Source organism: Vulpes lagopus, chromosome 3, assembly GCF_018345385.1.
Source record: "Vulpes lagopus strain Blue_001 chromosome 3, ASM1834538v1, whole genome shotgun sequence".
Classification (NCBI taxonomy): domain Eukaryota; kingdom Metazoa; phylum Chordata; class Mammalia; order Carnivora; family Canidae; genus Vulpes; species Vulpes lagopus.
In genome coordinates, this window is record NC_054826.1 from 22,016,482 (window position 1) to 22,037,205 (window position 20,724).

The following is a 20,724-nucleotide window of genomic DNA, read 5'->3' on the forward strand; positions in this document are numbered from 1 at the left end:
GGGGTCTTTGTCTGGTTTTGGAATTAAGGTGATGCTGGCCTCATAGAATGAATTTGGAAGTACTCCATCTCTTTCTATCTTTCCAAACAGCTTTAGAAGAATAGGTATGATTTCTTCTTTAAATGTTTGATAGAATTCCCCTGGGAAGCCATCTGGCCCTGGACTTTTGTGTCTTGGGAGGTTTTTGATGACTGCTTCAATTTCCTCCCTGGTTATTGGCCTGTTCAGGTTTTCTGTTTCTTCCTGTTCTGGTTTTGGTAGTTTGTGGCTTTCCAGGAATGCGTCATTTCTTCTAGATTGCCTAATTTATTGGCATAGAGCTGTTCATAATATGTTTTTAAAATCGTTTGTATTTCCTTGGTGTTGGTAGTGATCTCTCCTTTCTCATTCATGATTTTATTAATTTGAGTCTTCTCTCTCTTCTTTTTAATAAGGTTGGCTAATGGTTTATCTATCTTATTAATTCTTTCAAAGAACCAACTCCTGGTTCTGTTGATCTGTTCCACAGTTCTTCTGGTCTCAATTTCGTTGAGTTCTGCTCGAATCTTTATTAACTCTCTTCTTCTGCTGGGTGTAGGATCTATTTGCTGTTTTTTTCTGTAGATCCTCTATGTGTAAGGTGAGCTTTTGTCTTTGAGTTCTTTCCAGTTTTTGAATGGATGCTTGTATTGCGATGTATTTCCCCCTCAGGACTGCTTTTGCTGCATCCCAAAGATTTTGAACAGTTGTATCTTCATTCTCATTAGTTTCCATGAATCTTTTTAATTCTTCCCTAATTTCCTGGTTGACCCTGTCATCTTTTAGCAGGATGGTCCTTAACTTCCACGTGTTTGAGGTCCTTCCAAACTTCTTGTTGTGATTTAGTTCTAATTTCAAGGCATTATGGTCTGAGAATATGCAGGGGACAGTCCCAATCTTTTGGTATCGGTTCAGACCCGATTTGTGACCCAGTATGTTGTCTATTCTGGAGAAAGTTCCATGTGCACTTGAGAAGAATGTGTATTCAGTTGAGTTTGGATGTAAAGTTCTGTAGATATCTGTGAAATCCATCTGGTCCAGTGTATCATTTAAAGCTCTCGTTTCTTTGGAGATGTTGTGCTTAGAAGACCTATCGAGGGTAGAAAGAGCTAGATTGAAGTCACCAAGTATAAGTGTATTATTATCTAAGTATTTCTTCACTTTGGTTATTAATTGATTGATATATTTGGCAGCTCCCACATTCGGGGCATATATATTGAGGATTGTTAAGTCTTCTTTTTTTTTTCTTAAAGATTTTATTTATTTATTCATAGAGATGCAGAGAGAGAGAGAGAGAGAGAGAGAGAGAGAGGCAGAGACACAGGCAGAGGGAGAAGCAGGCTCCATGCAGAGAGCCTGACGTGGGACTTGATCCAGGGTCTCCCTATCATGCCCTGGGCTGCAGGCGGCCTAAACCTCTGCGCCACCGGGGCTGCCCTGTTAAGTCCTCTTGTTGGATAGATCCTTTAAGTATGAGATAGTGTCCCTCTTCATCTCTCACTACAGTCTTCGGGGTAAATTTTAGTTTATCTGATATAAGGATGGCTACCCCTGCTTTCTTTTGAGGACCATTCGAATGGTAAATGGTTCTCCAACCTTTTATTTTCAGGCTGTAGGTGTCCTTCTGTCTAAAATGAGTCTCTTGTAGACAGCAAATAGATGGGTCCTGCTTTTTTATCCAGTCTGAAACCCTGCGCCTTTTGATGGGGTCATTAAGCCCGTTCACGTTCAGAGTTACTATTGATAAATATGAGTTTAGTGTCAGCATATCTATTCAGTGCTTGTTTTTGTGGATTGTTCCACTGAACTTCTTCTTAAAGGGGAATTTTAAGAGTCCCCCTTAAAATTTCTTGCAGAGCTGGTTTGGAGGTCACATATTCTTTCAGTTCCTGCCTGTCTTGGAAGCTCTTTATCTGTCCTTCCATTTTGAATGAGAGCCTTGCTGGATGAAGTATTCTTGGTTGCATGTTCTTCTCATTTAGGACCCTGAATATATCCTGCCAGCCCTTTCTGGCCTGCCAGGTCTCCGTGGAGAGGTCTGCTGTTACCCTAATACTCCTCCCCATAAAAGTCAGGGATTTTTTGTCTCTTGCTGCTTAAGGATATTTTCTTTATCTTTGGAATTTGCAAGCTTCACTATTAAATGTGGAGGTGTTGAACGGTTTTTATTGATTTTAGGGGGGGATCTCTCTATTTCCTGGATCTGAATGCCTGTTTCCCTTCCCAGATTAGGAAAGTTTTCAGCTAGGATTTGTTCAAATACATATTCTGGCCCTCTGGCCCTTTCGGCACCCTTGGGAACCCCAATTAAACGTAGGTTTTTCTTCCTCAGGCTGTCGTTTATTTCCCTTAATCTGTCTTCATGGTCTTTTAATTGTCTGTCTGTTTTTTCCTCAGTTTCCCTCTTTGCCATCAACTTGTCTTCTATGTCACTCACTCGTTCTTCCACCTCATTAACCCTTGTCGTTACGACTTCTAGCTTGGATTGCATCTCATTCAATTGATTTTTAATTTCTGCCTGATTGGATCTAAATTCTGCAGTCATGAAGTCTCTTGAGTCCTTTATGCTTTTTTCTAGAGCTACCAGTAGCTGTATAATAGTGCTTCTGAATTGGCTTTCTGACATTGAATTGTAACCCAGATTTTGCAACTCTGTGGGAGAGAGGACTGTTTCGGATTCTTTCTTTTGAGGTGAGGTTTTCCTTCTAGTCATTTTGCTCAGTGCAGAGTGGCCAAAAACAAGTTGTATTGGGAAAAGGAGAAAAAGCGAGAGAGAGAAGGAAAGAAAAGAGAAAAAGAAAAAAGAAAAAGAAAAAAAAAGGAAAAAAGAGAAGAAAAAGCGAAAGAAAAAGAAAGGAGAAAAAAAAAGGGGTGGGGTGGGGGAAGCAATCAGAAATCAAGAAGAAAGAAAAACACAAAACAAAACAAAAACAAAAAACAAAAACAAAAAAACACGGGGGAGTATCTTCCGATTCTGTATACTTTAAGTCCCTTGACTTCCCCTGGACCTGGTCCGTCCAGCTGGTCTTCTGGGGGAGGGGCCTGTTGTGCTGATTCTCAGGTGTTAGCACTTGGGGGAGCTGCTCTGCCCCTGCCTGCTGCAGGGCTCTGGGGTGGGGGGGGGTTGTTCACCCCGTGAGGCCCCAGGAGGAACAACCCCAGTGGCGGGGCCAGCTCTGCAGCCCTGGAGTCAGCCCCCGCAGTAGCTCCGGGGCTCTCCGTCTGCAGGGCCTGGAGGCTCCGGGGCGGGGCCGCTGATCTGCTCAGCTCGGGGCAGGAGCGTCCTTGCTGTCCTGGGCCCTCCAGGCCTCTGCCAGTCCCGGGGGGAGGCCGGATCCTGGGCTGTGTCCCGGCGCCCTGTGCTCCGGGGCCTGCGCTGTTGGATTCGCGCTCCCGCCCCGCAGCCCCCTCCGCGGAGCCGCCGCCCGAGCCCCTCGGAGCTGCTCCGGGTCCCGCCGTGCGCGCTGCAGCCCTTAGGGAGCTCGGCGCACTCTCCCCGGGGCCCAGGTGCCTGTTAGTGTCCCAGGGAGCCCGAGGGCATCCCCGCCCTCCTGGGTCCTGCTCTAACCCCCTGCGAGCACCTTTCCACCCGGGAAGGTTGGTGCAGCTCCTGCTTCTCCGGGACGGGGCTCTCCTGTCCTGGGGACACTCTCCCTGGCCTCAGCCCGGCTCCTCGCGGGGCCCCTCCCCCTGGGAGGCCTTTTGTTTCTTTATTTCTTTTTCCCCGTCTTCCTACCTTGATAGAAGCGGGAACTCTTCTCACTGTAGCGTTCCAGCTGGTCTCTCTTTTTATTTTTTATTTTTTTAAATTTTATTTTTTTTTATTTATTTATGATAGTCACACAGAGAGAGAGAGAGAGGCAGAGACACAGTCAGAGGGAGAAGCAGGCTCCATGCACCGGGAGCCCGATGTGGGAGTCGATCCCGGGTCTCCACGATCGTGCCCTGGGCCAAAGGCAGGCGCCAAACCGCTGCGCCACCCAGGGATCCCTGGTCTCTCTTTAAATCTCAGGCCGAATTCGTAGATTTTCAGGATGATTTGAAGGTTATCTAGGTAATCTGGTGGGGACAGGTGACTTGGGGACCCTACTCTTCCAGCATCTTGCCCCTCGTCTCTTAAGTCTGATCTTGGATTTCCCAGCCTCCAGAACTGTGAGCTGGACATGTTTGTTGTTCAGCCACCCAGTTTATGATATTCTGTTATAGCCCAACAGACTAAGACATTCTTGTTCAAGGACTTGAATGGCTTTCTCCCTGAGAAATGTCATCATCATTATCACTCTTGAAAAAATTCTTTTACTGTAGATCTTTGGCTGGTAAGTGACAGAAATCTGAGAAATCCTAAAGTAGAGGAATAAGGAGAAAAATGAAGTGACTCCCAGAAACCCGTTCTGAGTCTAGAAGCTTGACCCTGCCTTGTCTGTAACTGCAAGAGGGAGCAGCAGCTCCAGGACAGCAGAGTGAGGCCCAGAGCCTTCCCTCCGCCTGGTTCTTGGGCTGACTAGCAGCTGCCAGCCATCCATGCCCATGCTCCAGCCCTCTGTTTTGACTCTTAAGATTTTATTGATTTTTAAATGTTTATGGTTAAAAATGGAAGAATAAATAGGCTTTCAACAAGTGAAACTTTAAAAAAATTTCCCTTTGTTAGGTCTTTTTCCTCATTAATTTTTCAGCTTCCTAGGAGCTTAGAACAACATATTTAGGAAAACTTTGAGAAGATGGTATTGGGAAGGTAGAGTTCCCAAATGCAGTCAATGTATATTTGAAAATATAAAACACAATACAAGAAAGGAAATTAACCCTTTGAACATCTTAAGTATAAAAACACATTTTGCTAGTGACTAGCAAAACATAGGACCAAATAGTTGAAGGTTATAAAAAGATTTTGTGTGTTTTTTTGATCTGAAGATCCTCTGCAGTATTTATTAATGGTGAGAGGCTGGAAAATGGAGAAAACACTCTAAATACTAGAAAAAGGCCCAGTTGACTCTGCAGTTTCTTTGCTTATTGCTGAATTGGGTTACTTGGCTCTTCTTCATGTTTTATTGCTGAACCAAATCTGGATATTTCCGTAATGCAAGAAGGAAAATGTAGTTTATGTGAACTGTTGTGGTAGGATCCATGTGGCGAATGTTTTATACTCTTTACTAGTCCCACATGTCCTAGAACAACTGCTCTAACGCACCCTGGTTAGGACATGTTTCTCCATGGCCCACGGTCATGGGAATTCACATTGTTGTGTCCCCTTTAGAACATGTGGTGTATGAAATGTGAAGTTGCGAAAAAGTGTAAGAGTGGGGTTTATATCCTTGTGTTATAAAAGAAGCTTAAAAAGTATGGTGTTTTTTTGAATTGCTTCTTTACCGAGTTTTATCCAATTCACGCAATATTTACACAGAGCTTGTGTATACACTCTTATTTGTTTTTATTCTTTCTTGGTTAATTTAAGAGGCTCTGAAGGTTGGGTTGTTTTTATTTGAGTAGATTATTCCACTTTTTTTTTGAACTGTGCCTGGGTCTATTTTCTAATCAGACACTGAGGCCTTAGTTTTTATTACTAAAGTTTTTTAGAGTTTCACAAAAGACTGTCTTTTTCTTATTTGAGAGAGGAAAATAGCAAAAAAAAGTGTTGAAATTTTTCTTGCTCTAAAGCAAAGAGATTATCTTAATGATGACCTTTGTTGAATCTGTTAGGTGAGAAAACAATACTTTTTTTGCCTAACAGTATCTGTGGAAGGGTTAAATATGGTTTTGGAAATTTGACTTTATCAAGTAAGTGTATATCTGAATATTAGTTCTGACCAAGTTCCCAGTGAGTCCAGTATTCACAATTGCTGGCCTCAGTCTATATTGACTATATAATTTCTTTTTTTTTTTTTAAAGATTTTATTTATTTATTCATGAGACACACACACACACACACACACACAGAGAGAGAGAGAGAGAGAGAGAGAGAGAGATTGGCAGAGACATAGAGAGAGAAGCAGACTCCATGCAGGAAGCCTGATTGGGACTTGATCCCAAGACTTCAGGATCACAACCTGAGCTGAAGGGAGATGCTCAATCACTGAGCCACCTGGGTGTCCCTGACTATATAATTTCTTTTTTTTTTTAAAGATTTATTTATTTATTCATTCAGAGAGAGCGAAGAGAGAGGCAGAGACACAGGCAGAGGGAGAAGCAGGCTGCATGCCAGAAGCCTGATGTGGGACTCGATCCCGGGTCTCCAGGATCACACCCTGGGCTGCAGGCGGCGCTAAACCGCTGCGCTACCGGGGCTGCCCATAATTTCTTTAGTCTTTTGATGTAGTTGTGAATACAAAGAACTTTTGGCTTTTATTGGACTACATTGGTATTTACTGGAAATTCAGGGTTAAAAATTAGAAAACCAACTCAGAAAACATTGACATCAAACCATTTGTTTAAATGTAAAAATGTATATTTATTTTTATGTAAATGATCGTTAAAATGTATCTTTATTTGCAAAAATATACAGGAGCATTTATATTACACAAATGTCCTCAAATAGAATATTACCATTGCAGGTTAACTTTTTAAAGTTTTATTGCACTTGGCATTGGTCTAAAGTACTTTGTATAAAAAACTCTTTCTATGAAGTATCTCACTAAAATCTCACAATAATCCTTTGAAGAAGTTTATTTTCTATCCCATTGGGCACAGAGTAAAGGGAGGCATAAGAAGCCAACTGTCCAAATGCTGTGAATATGGGCAGTAGCACTCGAGAGCTTTCACTGCTATTCTTTACTACTTCCTTAAATTCTTCCTCTAAAAAGAGATGTAGAAGGTTTATGAGTATACCTTACTGGGCACACTGTGTTCCTTAAAACACGTATCTTCCGTCCTTCCCTTTGAGTCCTCATAAGGAGTGCCAATTGCTGTAGGAACTGATAAAGGAGACATGGTTTCTGTACTCAGTGTTGCTCCCAGTTTGGCGAGCACAGTCATGTAAACAAGTTCCATGCATCATAAGGAGGAGGTACAGCAAGAAAGCGTTCTGGGAGCATGGAAAGTCTTTGTGTAATCTCATTTTAGTATTTATTTTCCTTCTGTAGAATCTTCTTATGGACAGGGACAGCAGATTCTGCTTTGTTAAGCATGTGTGCAATAAAGATGATTTTCCTGGCTCAAAGGGAAGAACTAAAAGGCTAGTGGGCTTCGCATTTTGAAATTCTGGATATTCTTCATATGATGTTGGATCATTGATGAGCTTTGGCCATTAGTTCCTGGAAATTGTTGGTCATGGCCAAACCAATGTCTGCTGTAATTAACTTTAATACATACTTTGGAGATTAGCCAGTTAGATGGGCCAGAATAGTTATAAACTCACAATGACTTATCAATGTGCACATACATATTTCTACAAATTCAATGTGTTCTGTTATTTCTCTCAAAACACTGGCATTTTCTTGTAAGAGCCTTGCATGTGTTTTTCTCCAATCTTAGAGACTTAACGTTTAGTGTAATAAATTATTATGCTAACAGATATAAAATGATCTGTCCTTTGGGATATTTGGCATACCATATTGGTTAGCTTTGTGATTATTTAGCCTTCACAACTAGCTCAACAGAAATAATGTCTTTATGCAGTCTGTAGCTAATCAAATATTACAATAACAACAAATACATTTAGAAGTCTTTGATTTCAAGTTTGGCTCAAGACACGTCAGTTAAAGCATAAAGATGATAGCCAGATGGATCAATTAAAGATAAGTGAGGGCAGTGTTAAAAACAAACAAATGAATTTAAAAATTAAAAAAAAATTATTGGAATAGGGAGGCATACAGAATTGAAATCCAAAAGTAATTGACACAGTATATATTGTTTATTCAGCTAAAATAGAAACCCTGGTTCATGAAATTTTAGGACTAGAAAGGAAACTTGTGGTAGGCTGAATAATGGCACTGAAGACTCTACCTATTATCCTACAAACCTGTGAACATGTTACTTCACATGGCAAAAGGCTTTGTAGATCTAAGGTGAGGATTTTGAGGTGGGGAGACTATCTTGGATTATTTGGGTTGGTCCGTGTAATCACTAGGGTCCTCAGAAGAGAGAGGAAGGAGTCAGAGTCATGGAAGAAGTCATAAGAAAGAATCGGAGGAAGACATAATGACAATGGAGCAGAAGTCAGAGGGTGCAGCCACGAGCTGAGGAATGGGGGCCGCCTCCAAAAACTGGAAAAGGCAAGGAATGAACTTTCCTCTAGAGCCTCCAGAAGACGTGCAGCCTTGCCAACACCTTGATTTTAGTGCAGCAAAACTGATGTTCTGCTCTGACCTCCAGAACAATAACATAATCAATTTGTGTTGTTTTAAGTTACTAAATATGTGGTAATTTGTTATAGCAGCAATAGGAAGCTAATAGAGATCTTAAAAATCATGTAGTGCAGTGACTCCAAGTCTTTCTTAAGTCTTATGAATCCGGTTTTGGGAAGAGGTTGGGACCGGGGGGAAGGAGGAAACATCGGTGATCAATAAGATTGGGAGAAAGAAGAAATTTTTGGTATTTAAGTTTTGTTATTAACATTTCAGGGGAGCACAAATGAGTAACTTGTGGCAGTTAGTACCATTGGATTGAGGTAGAGCAGTTCTTGTAGTTGTTTTGGAAATCCTGAGTTTCATTGCTTTCTCTTACTAGTGGTTAAGACCATTGCTTTTAATCAATCCACCCTGATCCTGCCTTAAATGAAGGGCTATCTCAGCTGCCGTAGCTATCTTGATGATGTCCACTGCCAGCCAGCCAGCCATTCTTTGTGTTTGTATGGGAGATACTCTTGAATCCTTTTTTTAAATTTTTTTTTTAATTTTTTTATTTATTTATGATAGTCACAGAGAGATAGAGAGAGAGGCAGAGACACAGGCAGAGGGAGAAGCAGGCTCCATGCACCGGGAGCCCGACGTGGGATTCGATCCCGGGTCTCCAGGATCGCGCCCTGGGCCAAAGGCAGGCGCCAAACCGCTGCGCCACCCAGGGATCCCCTCTTGAATCCTTTTTGTACTGAACTGGTGGTTGGTCCATCAGCTCACATTAATGAGCTTCTCTCTGACCACAGAAAAGAAGACAGAAACTTTCTCCAGCTGGGGCATTTGTTTTTAAATAGTTAACAGAAAATCCCCCCCCCCCCCTTTTTAAAAATTCCAATCCTTTTCTGTGCATTTGAAGACCATTTTCTTTTGCTTTATGAAAATGAGAACCATTTGGTCAACTTCCGTTTTATTTTACCTTTTGCCATTTTTCAAGCCAGTTGATCTTTTTGTACTTAGAGTATGTTATTTACTAAGTCATTAGGTATTTTGTGTTTCTCTTGAAGCTTAGCTGACTACCTTCTGATCCTTTTAAGCCAGAACTAAATCTAGTTGCTTAGAGTCTAGTCAGTGATAGAAGTAAGAGTACCTTTTCATGAATGTGAGAGAACCATCTTGCCATTGGCTTGAAATTGACATTATTGGAATATAAATTGGTATTCACTTTGATTGAATATCAAGTGATTGATAATATGATTTGATATGTTACATATATTACTAAGAGTCTTCGTAAAGGAAAATGGCTTTTTCAGACTAAAATTTTTTATTTCAAGACAAGGTTTTTTTTTTTTTAATTATTTTCTTGTGTCATTACTGAACAATGACACATCCCAGCTCTACAATTTAATTACGGAATCTCTGTCCTTACTGGGGTACATACTCCTTTAGGTCTTCCATACAATATTTAGAACATGGAGTTAAAATACTCCGTCAGTACCTGTGTATACCAAACAGTGCACTAAAATACATAATAATGGTTTCCATTTAAGTTCTTCCTGGCTGAGATTTGGTTAATCTTGGTAATCCATTTTATTAGGTATTTATAAGGAACTATTAGCTGGGAAAAGAGAAACATGGACTCTGTCCATTTAATCAAATGCTCCTTGATGAAAATGTACAGATGGTAATTATTTCTAACTACTCATTCTTCTTATTGGCTGGTTTCAGTAAAGGAGCTCTCTGAAAGTCTTTTTTTTTTTCTCTTTGGAAGTCTTTATTTTTTTAAAGATTTTATTTATTTGAGAGAGAGAAAACATGAACAGAGGGGAGGGGGCAGAGACAGGGGGAGAAGCAGACTCCTTTCTGAGTAGAGAGCCCAATGTGGGACTCCATCCCAGGACCCTGAGAGCATGACCTAAGCCAAAGGCAGATGCTTAACTGACTGAGCCACCTGGGTACCCCCAATTTTTTTTTTTTTTTTTTTTAGTATCCCTGTTGTGGTATGGGAACAGGGACAAACTAGTTTGAGCTCTCTAAGATCTTGCAAATATCCTGTTCCTCATCAGGCTTTACTCCCTAGTTTGAACATGTGCTGATGATTTTTATCTGAGCCAGTCTTTAGTATGGTGGTTACAAAATGGTGGTTTTAATCCCACCACATTATCAGTGGACTGTCTACCCTCCCTGCCTCCCTTTCAATTTATGAATCTGTCATCAGTCTTGACTCATGAATTCCCATTTTCTCCAGTGAGTTATAATCTATTACCATCCATATTTTTAAAATTGTTTTTGAAATTTTTATTACTGTCCTTATTTATTTTGATGTTTGAATTATTCTTACATACTTTATTGTCATGTGTCCCTTAAAAGCCACATATCCTTGTCACTCTCTTTTGTGTGTTTATTTTGCTTTGTGCTCTGTTCTTTTTTTTTACTTTTTGCAATTACACAAATTCAGTCTTTCCTTTTTTTTTTTTAATCTGAATGGTTTATTACACTTAAGTGAGATTTACCTTCTCTAAGTCTGATTTATCTTTTCTTTACTGCTTCTGTTATTATACATGAACCTAAGGGATGATTCAGCCATCCTCACCATAGAAGAAAAAGTTGAAAGTCCTGATTCGAAAACTCTGGTGCTTGTTCACAAAATCAAGTACCTTTGAAACTTCCACTTATCATGTCTTGTCTTTTTCTGAAGTCATGCAAGCAGCAGACTTAGGAGTATATTTTAGTTATTTCAATATAATGTGCTTTCTAGGTCTGTTTTTTATAGTCATGCTGAAAGTACTATATTATTATTCTTTCCTTCTCTCTCTGTCTCTTCACATCCATCATGGGGCTCGAGCTCATTTCCCAAGATCAAGAGTTGCATACTCTTCTGACTGAGCCAGCCAGGCACCCTAAAATACTATATTATTATTGAAGTAGTAAAATGATATTTATATTCATATTTGAGGTTCAGTAATAACAAGCCCCATTTATTGAGCATATACTTTGGTTCCTGGAGAATTTTTTTGAAATTTTTATATATAAATCATATAAAAAAACACTAAAATTTTAAAATAGGTACCTCAACCAAAGAGTCCATTTGACATTGCAGAAATGCTTGTTCCGAGGCCATTTGAAAAGAGCCACAGTACTGAATACAGCTTGCATTACCCCAGGGAGAGGAGGAACATAAATTGTCAGTATTTTGCATTACTTTTGTTTTTCAGATTGATTGAAAACTCTGGATTGGTATAGAGTATGATATTAAGATAACAATATCTCGTTTCAAAAGAAAGCTTGTTTTCAGAGAACATTTTGAAATTTTACTCAAGTGTCAAATTGTTAAATTTGGGAAAATTGTTATAGTCTCCAAAATGATGAAAGAGTTTTTGGTTGAAGGGCTGAAAACCCTGGGATGCTCGGGTGGTTCAGTTGGTTAGTGTCTGCCTTTGGCTCACAGCATGGTCCCAGGGTCCTGGGATGGAGACCTGTACGGGGCTCCCGGCTCAGCAGGGAGTCTGCTTCTCCCTCTGCCCCTACCTCCCCCTTCGTGCACATGCGCGTGTTCTTTCTCTGTCATAAGTAGATAAATAAATCAAATCTTAAAAAAACAAAACAAGACTGAAAACCTTATAAGGTGGTGAGTTTGGGTGACAATGGTCTGGAATGAACTAATGACTGCCCTTAATTTTATTTTCACTAGAATAAAACTACAGCTAGCCTACTGAGGGGAAAGATGATGAAGTAGTTGAAAGAGATGAAATAGTTCTTTCTGTCCAGGTAATCTCTAATTCCCACCCTTAGTAATTTTTCAGAATCAACTTCCCAAGCATTCAGCATTTCAGCAGGTGCTGGGTGTTACACTGTGGTCAATACTTTGCATACTGAGACTTATTTTTCTCTTTATGTCTATTTGTTCACTCAAATGTTTATTTTTTGTTTTATAGCTCATAGCATTGTTGAAACTTTCTGGGCTCTTAATTATTCTCAAAGAACACTGTGAATTGAATTTTCGAAACTCTTTATTTCACTCATTCAAGCAGAGATAAACAAATATTTCTCAAGCCTCTTCTATGCAGAATTTTCTCTAGCCTTTGGTAGGATGTGGGCTTATAGGAATAATGGGTTACTATTCTGTGGGAAAACTGAGACAGAGAGAGTCGGCCCAACATCGATATAACTAGTAAACCAGAGCTGTTAACTAATCAAAAATACCTCTCAATTGCTTGACTCTACTACTATATTACGTAATAGCTAAACATTCAGATTCTTGAGGCAGAAAGACCTCTGAGTTTGAATCCCAGCTTAACTATGTGCTAAAAACGTTGGACAAACTGCATTAGCCTATCATGAAGAGCCAGCATTAGCCATTGTGCCGAAATATATGCCAGTCCCCACTTATCTACATTCTTGCTTCTTTTTGTTAGATACAGGAATACAGCTCTATAGCCTTGTTTATTTAACTGAGGACTGGGCTTGTGTCATTTGGTCTACATTCTATTCTTGATGGAGATTTTTTAAAAAAGATTTTATTTTTTTTAATCATGAGAGACAAAGAGAGAGGTAGAGACATAGGCAGGGAGAGAAGCAGGCTCCATGCAGGGAACCTGATGTGGGTGGGACTCGATCCTGGGACTTCAGGATCACGCCCTGGACTGAAGGCAGGTGCTTAACCGCTGAGCCACCCAGGCGTCCCCTCCTTGATGGAGATTTTTAAAGATGATTAAAGGTAGAATGAAATAATATATGAAAACCCATTTGTAGAATGTATAACCATATAACAGCATGAAGTGTTAACTCATTTTAAATGAAGTTAATTTTTTTCCACCATAAAAAATGTACATTCTATTCCCTTTGGTGCCTATGAAGCTGGGAGGATCCTGCTGGGCCAAGGACATTGATCTGATTGTCCTCCTATCCCTTGGAAGTTTGATGACATGGTTTGATTCCCCCTATAAAAGTATATTCTCTTAGAAAATTGGGAAAATATATTTTATAAAGGGGAAAAATAAAATGATTATCTGTTGTATAACTGCTTAGAAGTAACTGTTTTGTTTCCTTTTAACATGAGATTTCTGTTTTTTATTTTTTTAAACATAAATTGTTGTTTAGGAACATTCAGTGATCCCAGAAGGAAGATGATATAAGAGTGAATTTGGTAAAAGACAATATTTGTCACTTGATGTCTTTTTTCCCCTAATTGTAAGACCCCCACTAATTTAGGCTCTTCATTATCACTTTTAAAGATGTAGAAAATCACTTATTAGCTATTTGGGCAATATAAATGGCCATTTTTTAAAAAAGATTTTATTTATTTATTCATGATAGAGAGAGAGAAAGAGGCAGAGACATAGGCAGAGGGAGAAGCAGGTTTCCTGCAGGGAGCCTGATGCAGGACTTGATCCCAGGACCCCGGGATCACAACCTGAGCCAAAAGCAGATGCTCAACCACTGAGCCACCCAGGTGCCCCTAAGTGGCCCCTTTAAAGCTCTTTTCAGGTCTGCTTTTTGGGAGGGGTCAATCCCTGTGTTGCTTTAATCTCTTTCTAGCAGGACCTGTGTTAAAATCGAGGAGGCCTGGTTTGGCAGCAGTTACTGTGAAAAATAACAGGGCATCTTAAAGGACCATAACTTTTATATGAGCCAGCAATCTGTTGTGGTGGCTGTAAATGCTAATGCAGCCTTAGGGATTGTCAACGAGAGATCTCTGGATATGATTTTCTTGCTGTGCCTTATGGATCTAGATCACATCCAGTGTATTGTGTTCACTTTGGAGGACTGAGGTTTGAGTTGGATGTTGACAATGTAGAAACAGGCAACTAGAACAGCAGTAGGTCCTGTCAGCATTGAAAAGTTGAAAGAATTGAGGATGTTTGCTTAGTAGGCATCCTAGGCTAGCTCAAAGGAGTCCACATATAAAAGAGGGAATAGACTCATTAAGGCTCCAGGTGGCAAATCTATAGACCTTGGAAAGCAATGAGATGGGGTTCCCTTTGGCTGAATATGAATGTATGTGTGTGTTTTATGTAATTATTGGGATTGTCTAGTAATGGAATAGACCTCAGGAAGGAATAAGTTTCTGGTTATGGAAAGTATTTAAGCTGAGGTTGGATGGATCCCTGCCAAGAACCACTATAACATGCGTTTCTTTGCTGGATTCTCTCTCTCTCTCTCTCTTGCTCCCTTTCTCTCTCTCTCTCTCTCTCTCTGTCATTTAGCCTTTCTTATGTATCAAGCACTGTGCCTAGTTTGAGAAAACAGATCAATACGGGGGGCAAGAGCCTGTATGAAATGACTCCAAAGATCTCATTATGGTGGTGGTTGAAAGAAATTGCTTAATGCTTTGATTTATTTTGCCTTAATAAAAATGTGGAACTCTGATTTGTGTATTACTCTCTCTTTAGCATGTTGCTATCACATTTCTCCTGGGAGTGGAGTAATGCTTCATATCATCCTCTGCAAGATTGCAGGCCTTTAACTCCTGTACACGATAATATTTTATTCCAGTTTTGAATGTAGAGGTTAAAGTTGAATGTGGAGTCAGCTTTTGATGGAATAATGTTGATTTTTCATGGCAAGTGTTTAATTCCAGGCTGTCTTACATAAGTTTTTAAAGATGCAAGATTTATCAGAAAGTATCATGAGAGAACATAATGCTTATTAAATGTAAGGTGATATTATTTATTAATGTTGTTGGAAATTCACTGTACTTAAAACTTATGAAGAGTCAGGTTCTAAGGTTACACTTACTTTTTGAGAGGAGTTATCATTTGTGTATACTGAGAGATTAAACCTCCAACTTCAATATTTGTAGATTGATCATATATCTGGACTAGTTTGAGCCCTGCATGTAGAGATCAGATAGTACCAGGAAAAGCAGAGGCGCCAAGAACAAAGTGTGCAGATTTGGAGGTGATGTTGGGGTCTCTGTACATTTTGGCCCATCATGTAAGGACAGCTGTTCATTTGTTTCATGTCTAGGTTTGGAATTCACCCAGTTGCAGGCCGGATGCCTGGTCAGCTTAATGTGCTGCTGGCGGAGGCTGGGGTGCCATATGATATTGTGTTGGAGATGGACGAGATCAACCATGATTTCCCAGGTAAGTTGTGGGGGCGATGGCGAAGTTTATTCTTAGTCTGAATAAAGTGAGGCCAGTCTTAGGACATAGATTGTGGGATTACTGAAGACCTCCTAGTCAGATGAAGAGTAACCTGCTCCTAGTAGGTGTGCAGTTGAGGTTAAATAAATGACAGACAATGGAATAAGGTACAACTGGTTTGTGAGCGGCATGGGTAGTTTTGTGCCTATGAGGAGATTGGGGGGTGGTAAAAATCTTGGGAGGCAGTGGAGCTCGTTGTGGATGACTCTGAAGAGACCTGGCCTGGGACCTGAGTTCTGACTCTCACTTTTGGAGCTAGATACTCAGCCTCAGTTTCCACATTTGTAAAATTGCTTCTGTTGACAATTTAATGCCTAATTCTTGTTGACATCTGAGATTTTACTGGTTTCCAGTTGTACCAATTCCTTATCAATAAAGTAGTTTTCTCTTAAAGTACTAGGATTTCACTGGTTAAGGTGCTGTGCGTTACGGCTGTCATTGGGTAGATGTTGAATGTTAATGACATTTGGCTCAAGATCAATTTGTTAAAATTAAACCAGTTCCCTCTGGCAAGTATCCACTGTAAACTTAAAAAAATACTGTTTATTAGAGGAAAATAATGAAGTTGTATGTATATCTACATTCACATGGCATTTTTGGCAAAGTTCTAAGGTAATTTATATTGTAGTCCTTAAAGAGGGAATTTGGGCCATTTAAATTTTATGCCCCCTTTCAGATTTCACTGTTGCTAAATTATGTATGAAACCTGCCAGTTCCAGGAATTATGGACACAGCTTTAATACAGTACAGACTCTTAGACCATTTTCTTTTAGACATCAAATAGCATCCTATGCGGTTATTTTAAAAGATGAAAATGGGATGCAAATCTTATAACTGGCAAGATCATTTTGAGATAATAAAAAACTGTAAAGTTAGATTAGGCAGATCCATTGAGGGGAGGGGAAGTATAATAATGCAAGCTGTAGTCAGGGTGCTCAGGTTCAGATGCAGGACCTACTGCTTTTTAGCTGTGTGGCATTGCTAAGTTACTGAGCCTCTCCGATAATCAAGCTCTTTGTACAGTGCCTGGCACAAGTGTGTGTCCTATAAATATTGGCTTCTGTTACTGTTACTTCAGAGTCCAGAAGTCCAGATCACTATAATTTGCCTGGAAAAAATGAAAAAGACCCATTTGAGTTTTATATTTTCTCTTTTTTTTTTTCCTTTATGGTGTAGACACTGATTTGGTCCTTGTGATTGGAGCTAATGACACAGTGAATTCAGCAGCTCAAGAAGACCCCAACTCTATTATTGCAGGCATGCCAGTCCTCGAGGTCTGGAAATCAAAGCAGGTAAAGTTTCAGACTTGTGTTTCATTCTAACAATCAAGTATCTCTTAAAACATGCACACAGAATTGTCCTGGTTCACTTGGTGAGAAATGCTGATGCCTCTTAGGAGTACTAGGAGCTAGAGCAGGGGTAGTGCCTAGCTCTCTCTATCCAGCTTCTGTCTATTTGGTGATCACCAGAGAACCCAAGAGAATGCCCTGCTCACCATTAGAACTAGATGATATTATCTGGGTGGATTAACAAAATCTGTAACCACAGCTGAAAAAAAAACTGTGAGTTTTTGGAATGAGTCTGGCTGGCTTCCAGATAGAGTCCAGTGAAGCAGATGGCTTCCCTCTGGAACAGTGAGTCAGTATCATCGCCTTCATATATGGAGACGAGCACATTTTTTTCATTTAATTTTTTTGAAAGGGAATTTGTTGTTGTTATGGAGTGTCTAGAAGAAAGGTGATTTGGAAATCCAAACTATAACATGGCATAAGGAAGCAAGGCCTGCTCATGCACATCACCTCTGTGGAAGTTAACTGCTGGGTTATAGAGAACTCAGGCTTGTACACATCCACTGCCTCAGCAGAGGGCAGGTATCTTTACTGCTCTCAGGTCAGATCTGCATTTTAATAGTCATGATTATGTACATTTCCCTTTAATTTTGTTTTTTTTTTTATTATAAATATGTGAGCTTGACATTTGTGGTGGGTGATGTGCACTTGTTCATGTGTAGATGAAAAACTATTGCATTGGTCATCAATATTTGAGAGTTTATAGAATGTATTACTGTACTAAGGCTGTGTGAAGTGTGAGTAAATTTAAACTGCTTCCATTTTTGGATAGATTGCATGTCCTAGACTACCATAGAAAGGTTTTTCATTGCCTTGAGAACTGACTTGATATTTAACTGATTAGCACCATCCATAATTCATGTAATTGCAAGTGAGTATAATACACCGGTGTGTGAGATGGGCTTAATTCTTCCATTTTACTTTGTAGGAGCATAATATCAGTTATTAGTACTGTCTTGTGATGGGCTCGATTGCTCTTTGGGCTTTGGTCTTGGAACCTTCTGATACACTTTAAAGTGATGGAATAAGAATCATACCATTTTCCCCACTCAGCTACATTTATCTTAGGATTTGTAGCAGAAGCTTATGCTAGGAGTACTAGGAGCTTATGCACGCAGTTTGTTCTCTTAAGCCCATTCAGAGAGAGATGCTTATTTTTCTGACTAGAAAATGTTACACAATCTTTATAGAGAAAAGCATGGAGAAGAAAATCACTCAGAATCTTTATCATTCATAAATAAAGTATTTTTTAAAGATTTTTTTATTTATTCATGAAAGATATATAGAGAGAAGCAGAGACACACAGGCAGAGGGAGAAGCAGGCTCCATGCAGGAAGCCCGACGTGGGACTTGATCCTGGGGCTCCAGGATCACACCCTGGCCAAAGGCTGGCACTCAACCGCTGAGCCACCCAGGGATCCCAATAAAGTATTTTTAACATGATTTTTCTGTTGTGGATATAAGTATGGGCACATTTAAAAAATTAAAGCTAATACAGTGTAAACATACATTTAAAAACTACTCCTCGTGTATTTTAGAAGTCTCTGTGTAGTACTTAGTAGTAGTACATGCTTTATTCAAAGTTAGGGCAAGGCAGTGTTGGCATGTCTATCATGTCCTAGTCAGGTCTGTGAAATACCCTCACTCTCTCCCTTCATCTTTGCTCCTTAGGTCATCGTTATGAAGAGGTCCTTGGGTGTTGGCTATGCTGCAGTGGACAATCCAATCTTCTACAAACCTAACACGGCCATGCTTCTAGGTGATGCCAAGAAGACATGTGATGCACTGCAGGCAAAAGTGAGAGAATCCTACCAGAAGTAAAATTTAAAGACCAAGCTGTGGTCTGACAAAGCCACCTCTTTCCATTGTGGGAACAGGCAAATAAAGGATCATTAGATACAGCTGATAGACATCTGTAGCAAAGCTCTTGGAAGAAAAGGAAGACTGAAGAAAAAGCAAACGGGGATTTTTCAGGAGAAGTGATGCCTCAATTTTGAAAAAAGATGGAAAATTCTACATGTCCCTCTGTGCATAGTTGTTGTGTAATGAATTCTAAAAGTATTTTATAAAAGGAGAAAGAACAGCCTCATTTTAGTTATAATCCATTTGGATTTTTAAAAATTCTTCCTCAATAGTCAGCTGGGTTTTAAGAAATCAAGTCTTTAGGATCTTAGGACTTAAAATTCTATATGTGGATCTGAAAAATCTGACCCTGTAAACATTACAGCTACCTTCATTTATGTTTTTTCAACAGATGTTACTGATTTGAAACTTTTGTCAACTCCTGAGCTATCCTCTTACCATTTAACCATAGTCTGAATTAACCATATCAAATTTGCTTCAGCTTTTCAAACTGTACTTTCAATTCTAGGTTTCAGGGATATATTTTCTGCCTTCTATTTTAATACATTAAAAGACTAGATAATCTTTCAGAAATGCTGGAAATAAATCATTTGCTTTGTATGTTTCATCAGGACACCAATGAAACGTGTAATTTGAAATCAGTATTGTATTTTTGAAAATCCCATTTCCAATCAGAGATCTTTTTTGAATTTTAATCAATTTATAATGTGTATTACTGTATTAAGTGCACTTGAATGTAATTCAACTATTTGACTAATAAAATGAGTTCATCATGTTTGCATAGAGATGTAGCAATTATCTCTGGTGACAAAAGGATAAAGGGAATAGTTCTGCTTGTTAACTAATATCTGGGGAAGACTTGCTACTATGAAAGCGATGAAATTAGTCCATCTCTTAACTGTTGGCAAGAATTTTTTTTTTCCAAATCAGAATGTGTTTTGAGGTCTTCTGTAATTGATAACATTTGAGAAAAATGGTGGCATTTTTTTTTTTTTAGCTACCTCTTTGTTTATGCACCAGTAAAGATCATGTCTTTTTGCAATAAAAGTGTAGATTTTCTTTGTGACTTTGCTACTGTGCCAAAAGTTCTACACAGGTGAATGTATGATGGATACTTGGGATATCTGTCTCTCTATATAACTAATTTGGTACTAAGTTTCTTGAAACCATTATAAACACATAAAAACTATCTCTGAATCAGAAAAAGAAATAACTGGTGTGAAATTTTTTTTACTGTAGTGCTTATGTTTACTCAGTTTACAACTCAGAGTACCTATTGGTTTGGTGACCAGCTTCGGTTTTGCTGTGCCTGAGATTAAGGTGTATGTGTGTGTGTGTGTGTGTATGTACAGGTGTTTTAAAGCAGAAAACACTTCTTTTTAATTTTTAAGTGATAAATGCAGTTTGCTAATGGATCTCCGGTATTAGTAATTTCATCTGAATTATATTATGAAAGCTCTATTAGAAAAAAGTAAATAGTATATTCATTTATGTCCTTTTCCGTTTCTCAAAGTAGTTGTAGATATATCTGGAAAGCAGCGATTTGATTTTTTTTTTGAGATAATTCCTGCATTCAGCTTAAACTAAAAATAATTACACTTGAATTTATTTTTTGTTATTTATAGTATTTTTCTGTATTTTCAGAAGTTAGGACCTCATTCTTTGCTGCTCACTAATCCTTTGTCATCCAGTTGTAAGAACTGAATTGAAAATTTATGGTCCAGTTGGTTTTACTTTACTTTATTGGTTAGAATATTAACTGATTTTTTGATACATAATTTCTTAATACTCTTAAAGGTTGGTGGCCTTGGATTATTTACAGTGGAGTCTAATAGCAACAAAAATAAGCATCTACCCATTTTATAGATGCCTTTTTCTCTGCTAAACTGGAAGATATGACTTCTTTGTATTCTTGTATTGCTCACAGTATATATATTGATATTAAAATAGAAGTAATTAAAAAAATTCATTGTACCCCACAGGCTGTTACCAAAAAAAATTACAGGGGGGTAGTAAAATACTAATGTTGATGTCTCTTTTAGTCCTTTTCAATAATCCTCTATTTTCTCTTATTTGTCTTAA

At 39.0% G+C, this 20,724-nt stretch overlaps 1 protein-coding gene across 3 annotated transcripts in view; it reads left to right on the forward strand.

Annotated features, from left to right (window-relative positions):
• The window catches only part of NNT (nicotinamide nucleotide transhydrogenase), a 100,850-nt gene extending 80,998 nt beyond the window's left edge, over positions 1-19,852 (forward strand). For all 3 annotated transcript variants that reach the window (XM_041747988.1, XM_041747989.1, XM_041747986.1), the window contains 3 exons: positions 15,252-15,370; positions 16,607-16,722; positions 18,451-19,852. In XM_041747988.1, the coding sequence (XP_041603922.1) occupies positions 15,252-15,370; positions 16,607-16,722; positions 18,451-18,600 (385 nt within the window). In that variant the 3' untranslated portion in view covers positions 18,601-19,852. The remainder of the gene's footprint in view (positions 1-15,251; positions 15,371-16,606; positions 16,723-18,450) is intronic.
• The last annotated feature ends 872 nt before the right edge of the window (positions 19,853-20,724 follow it).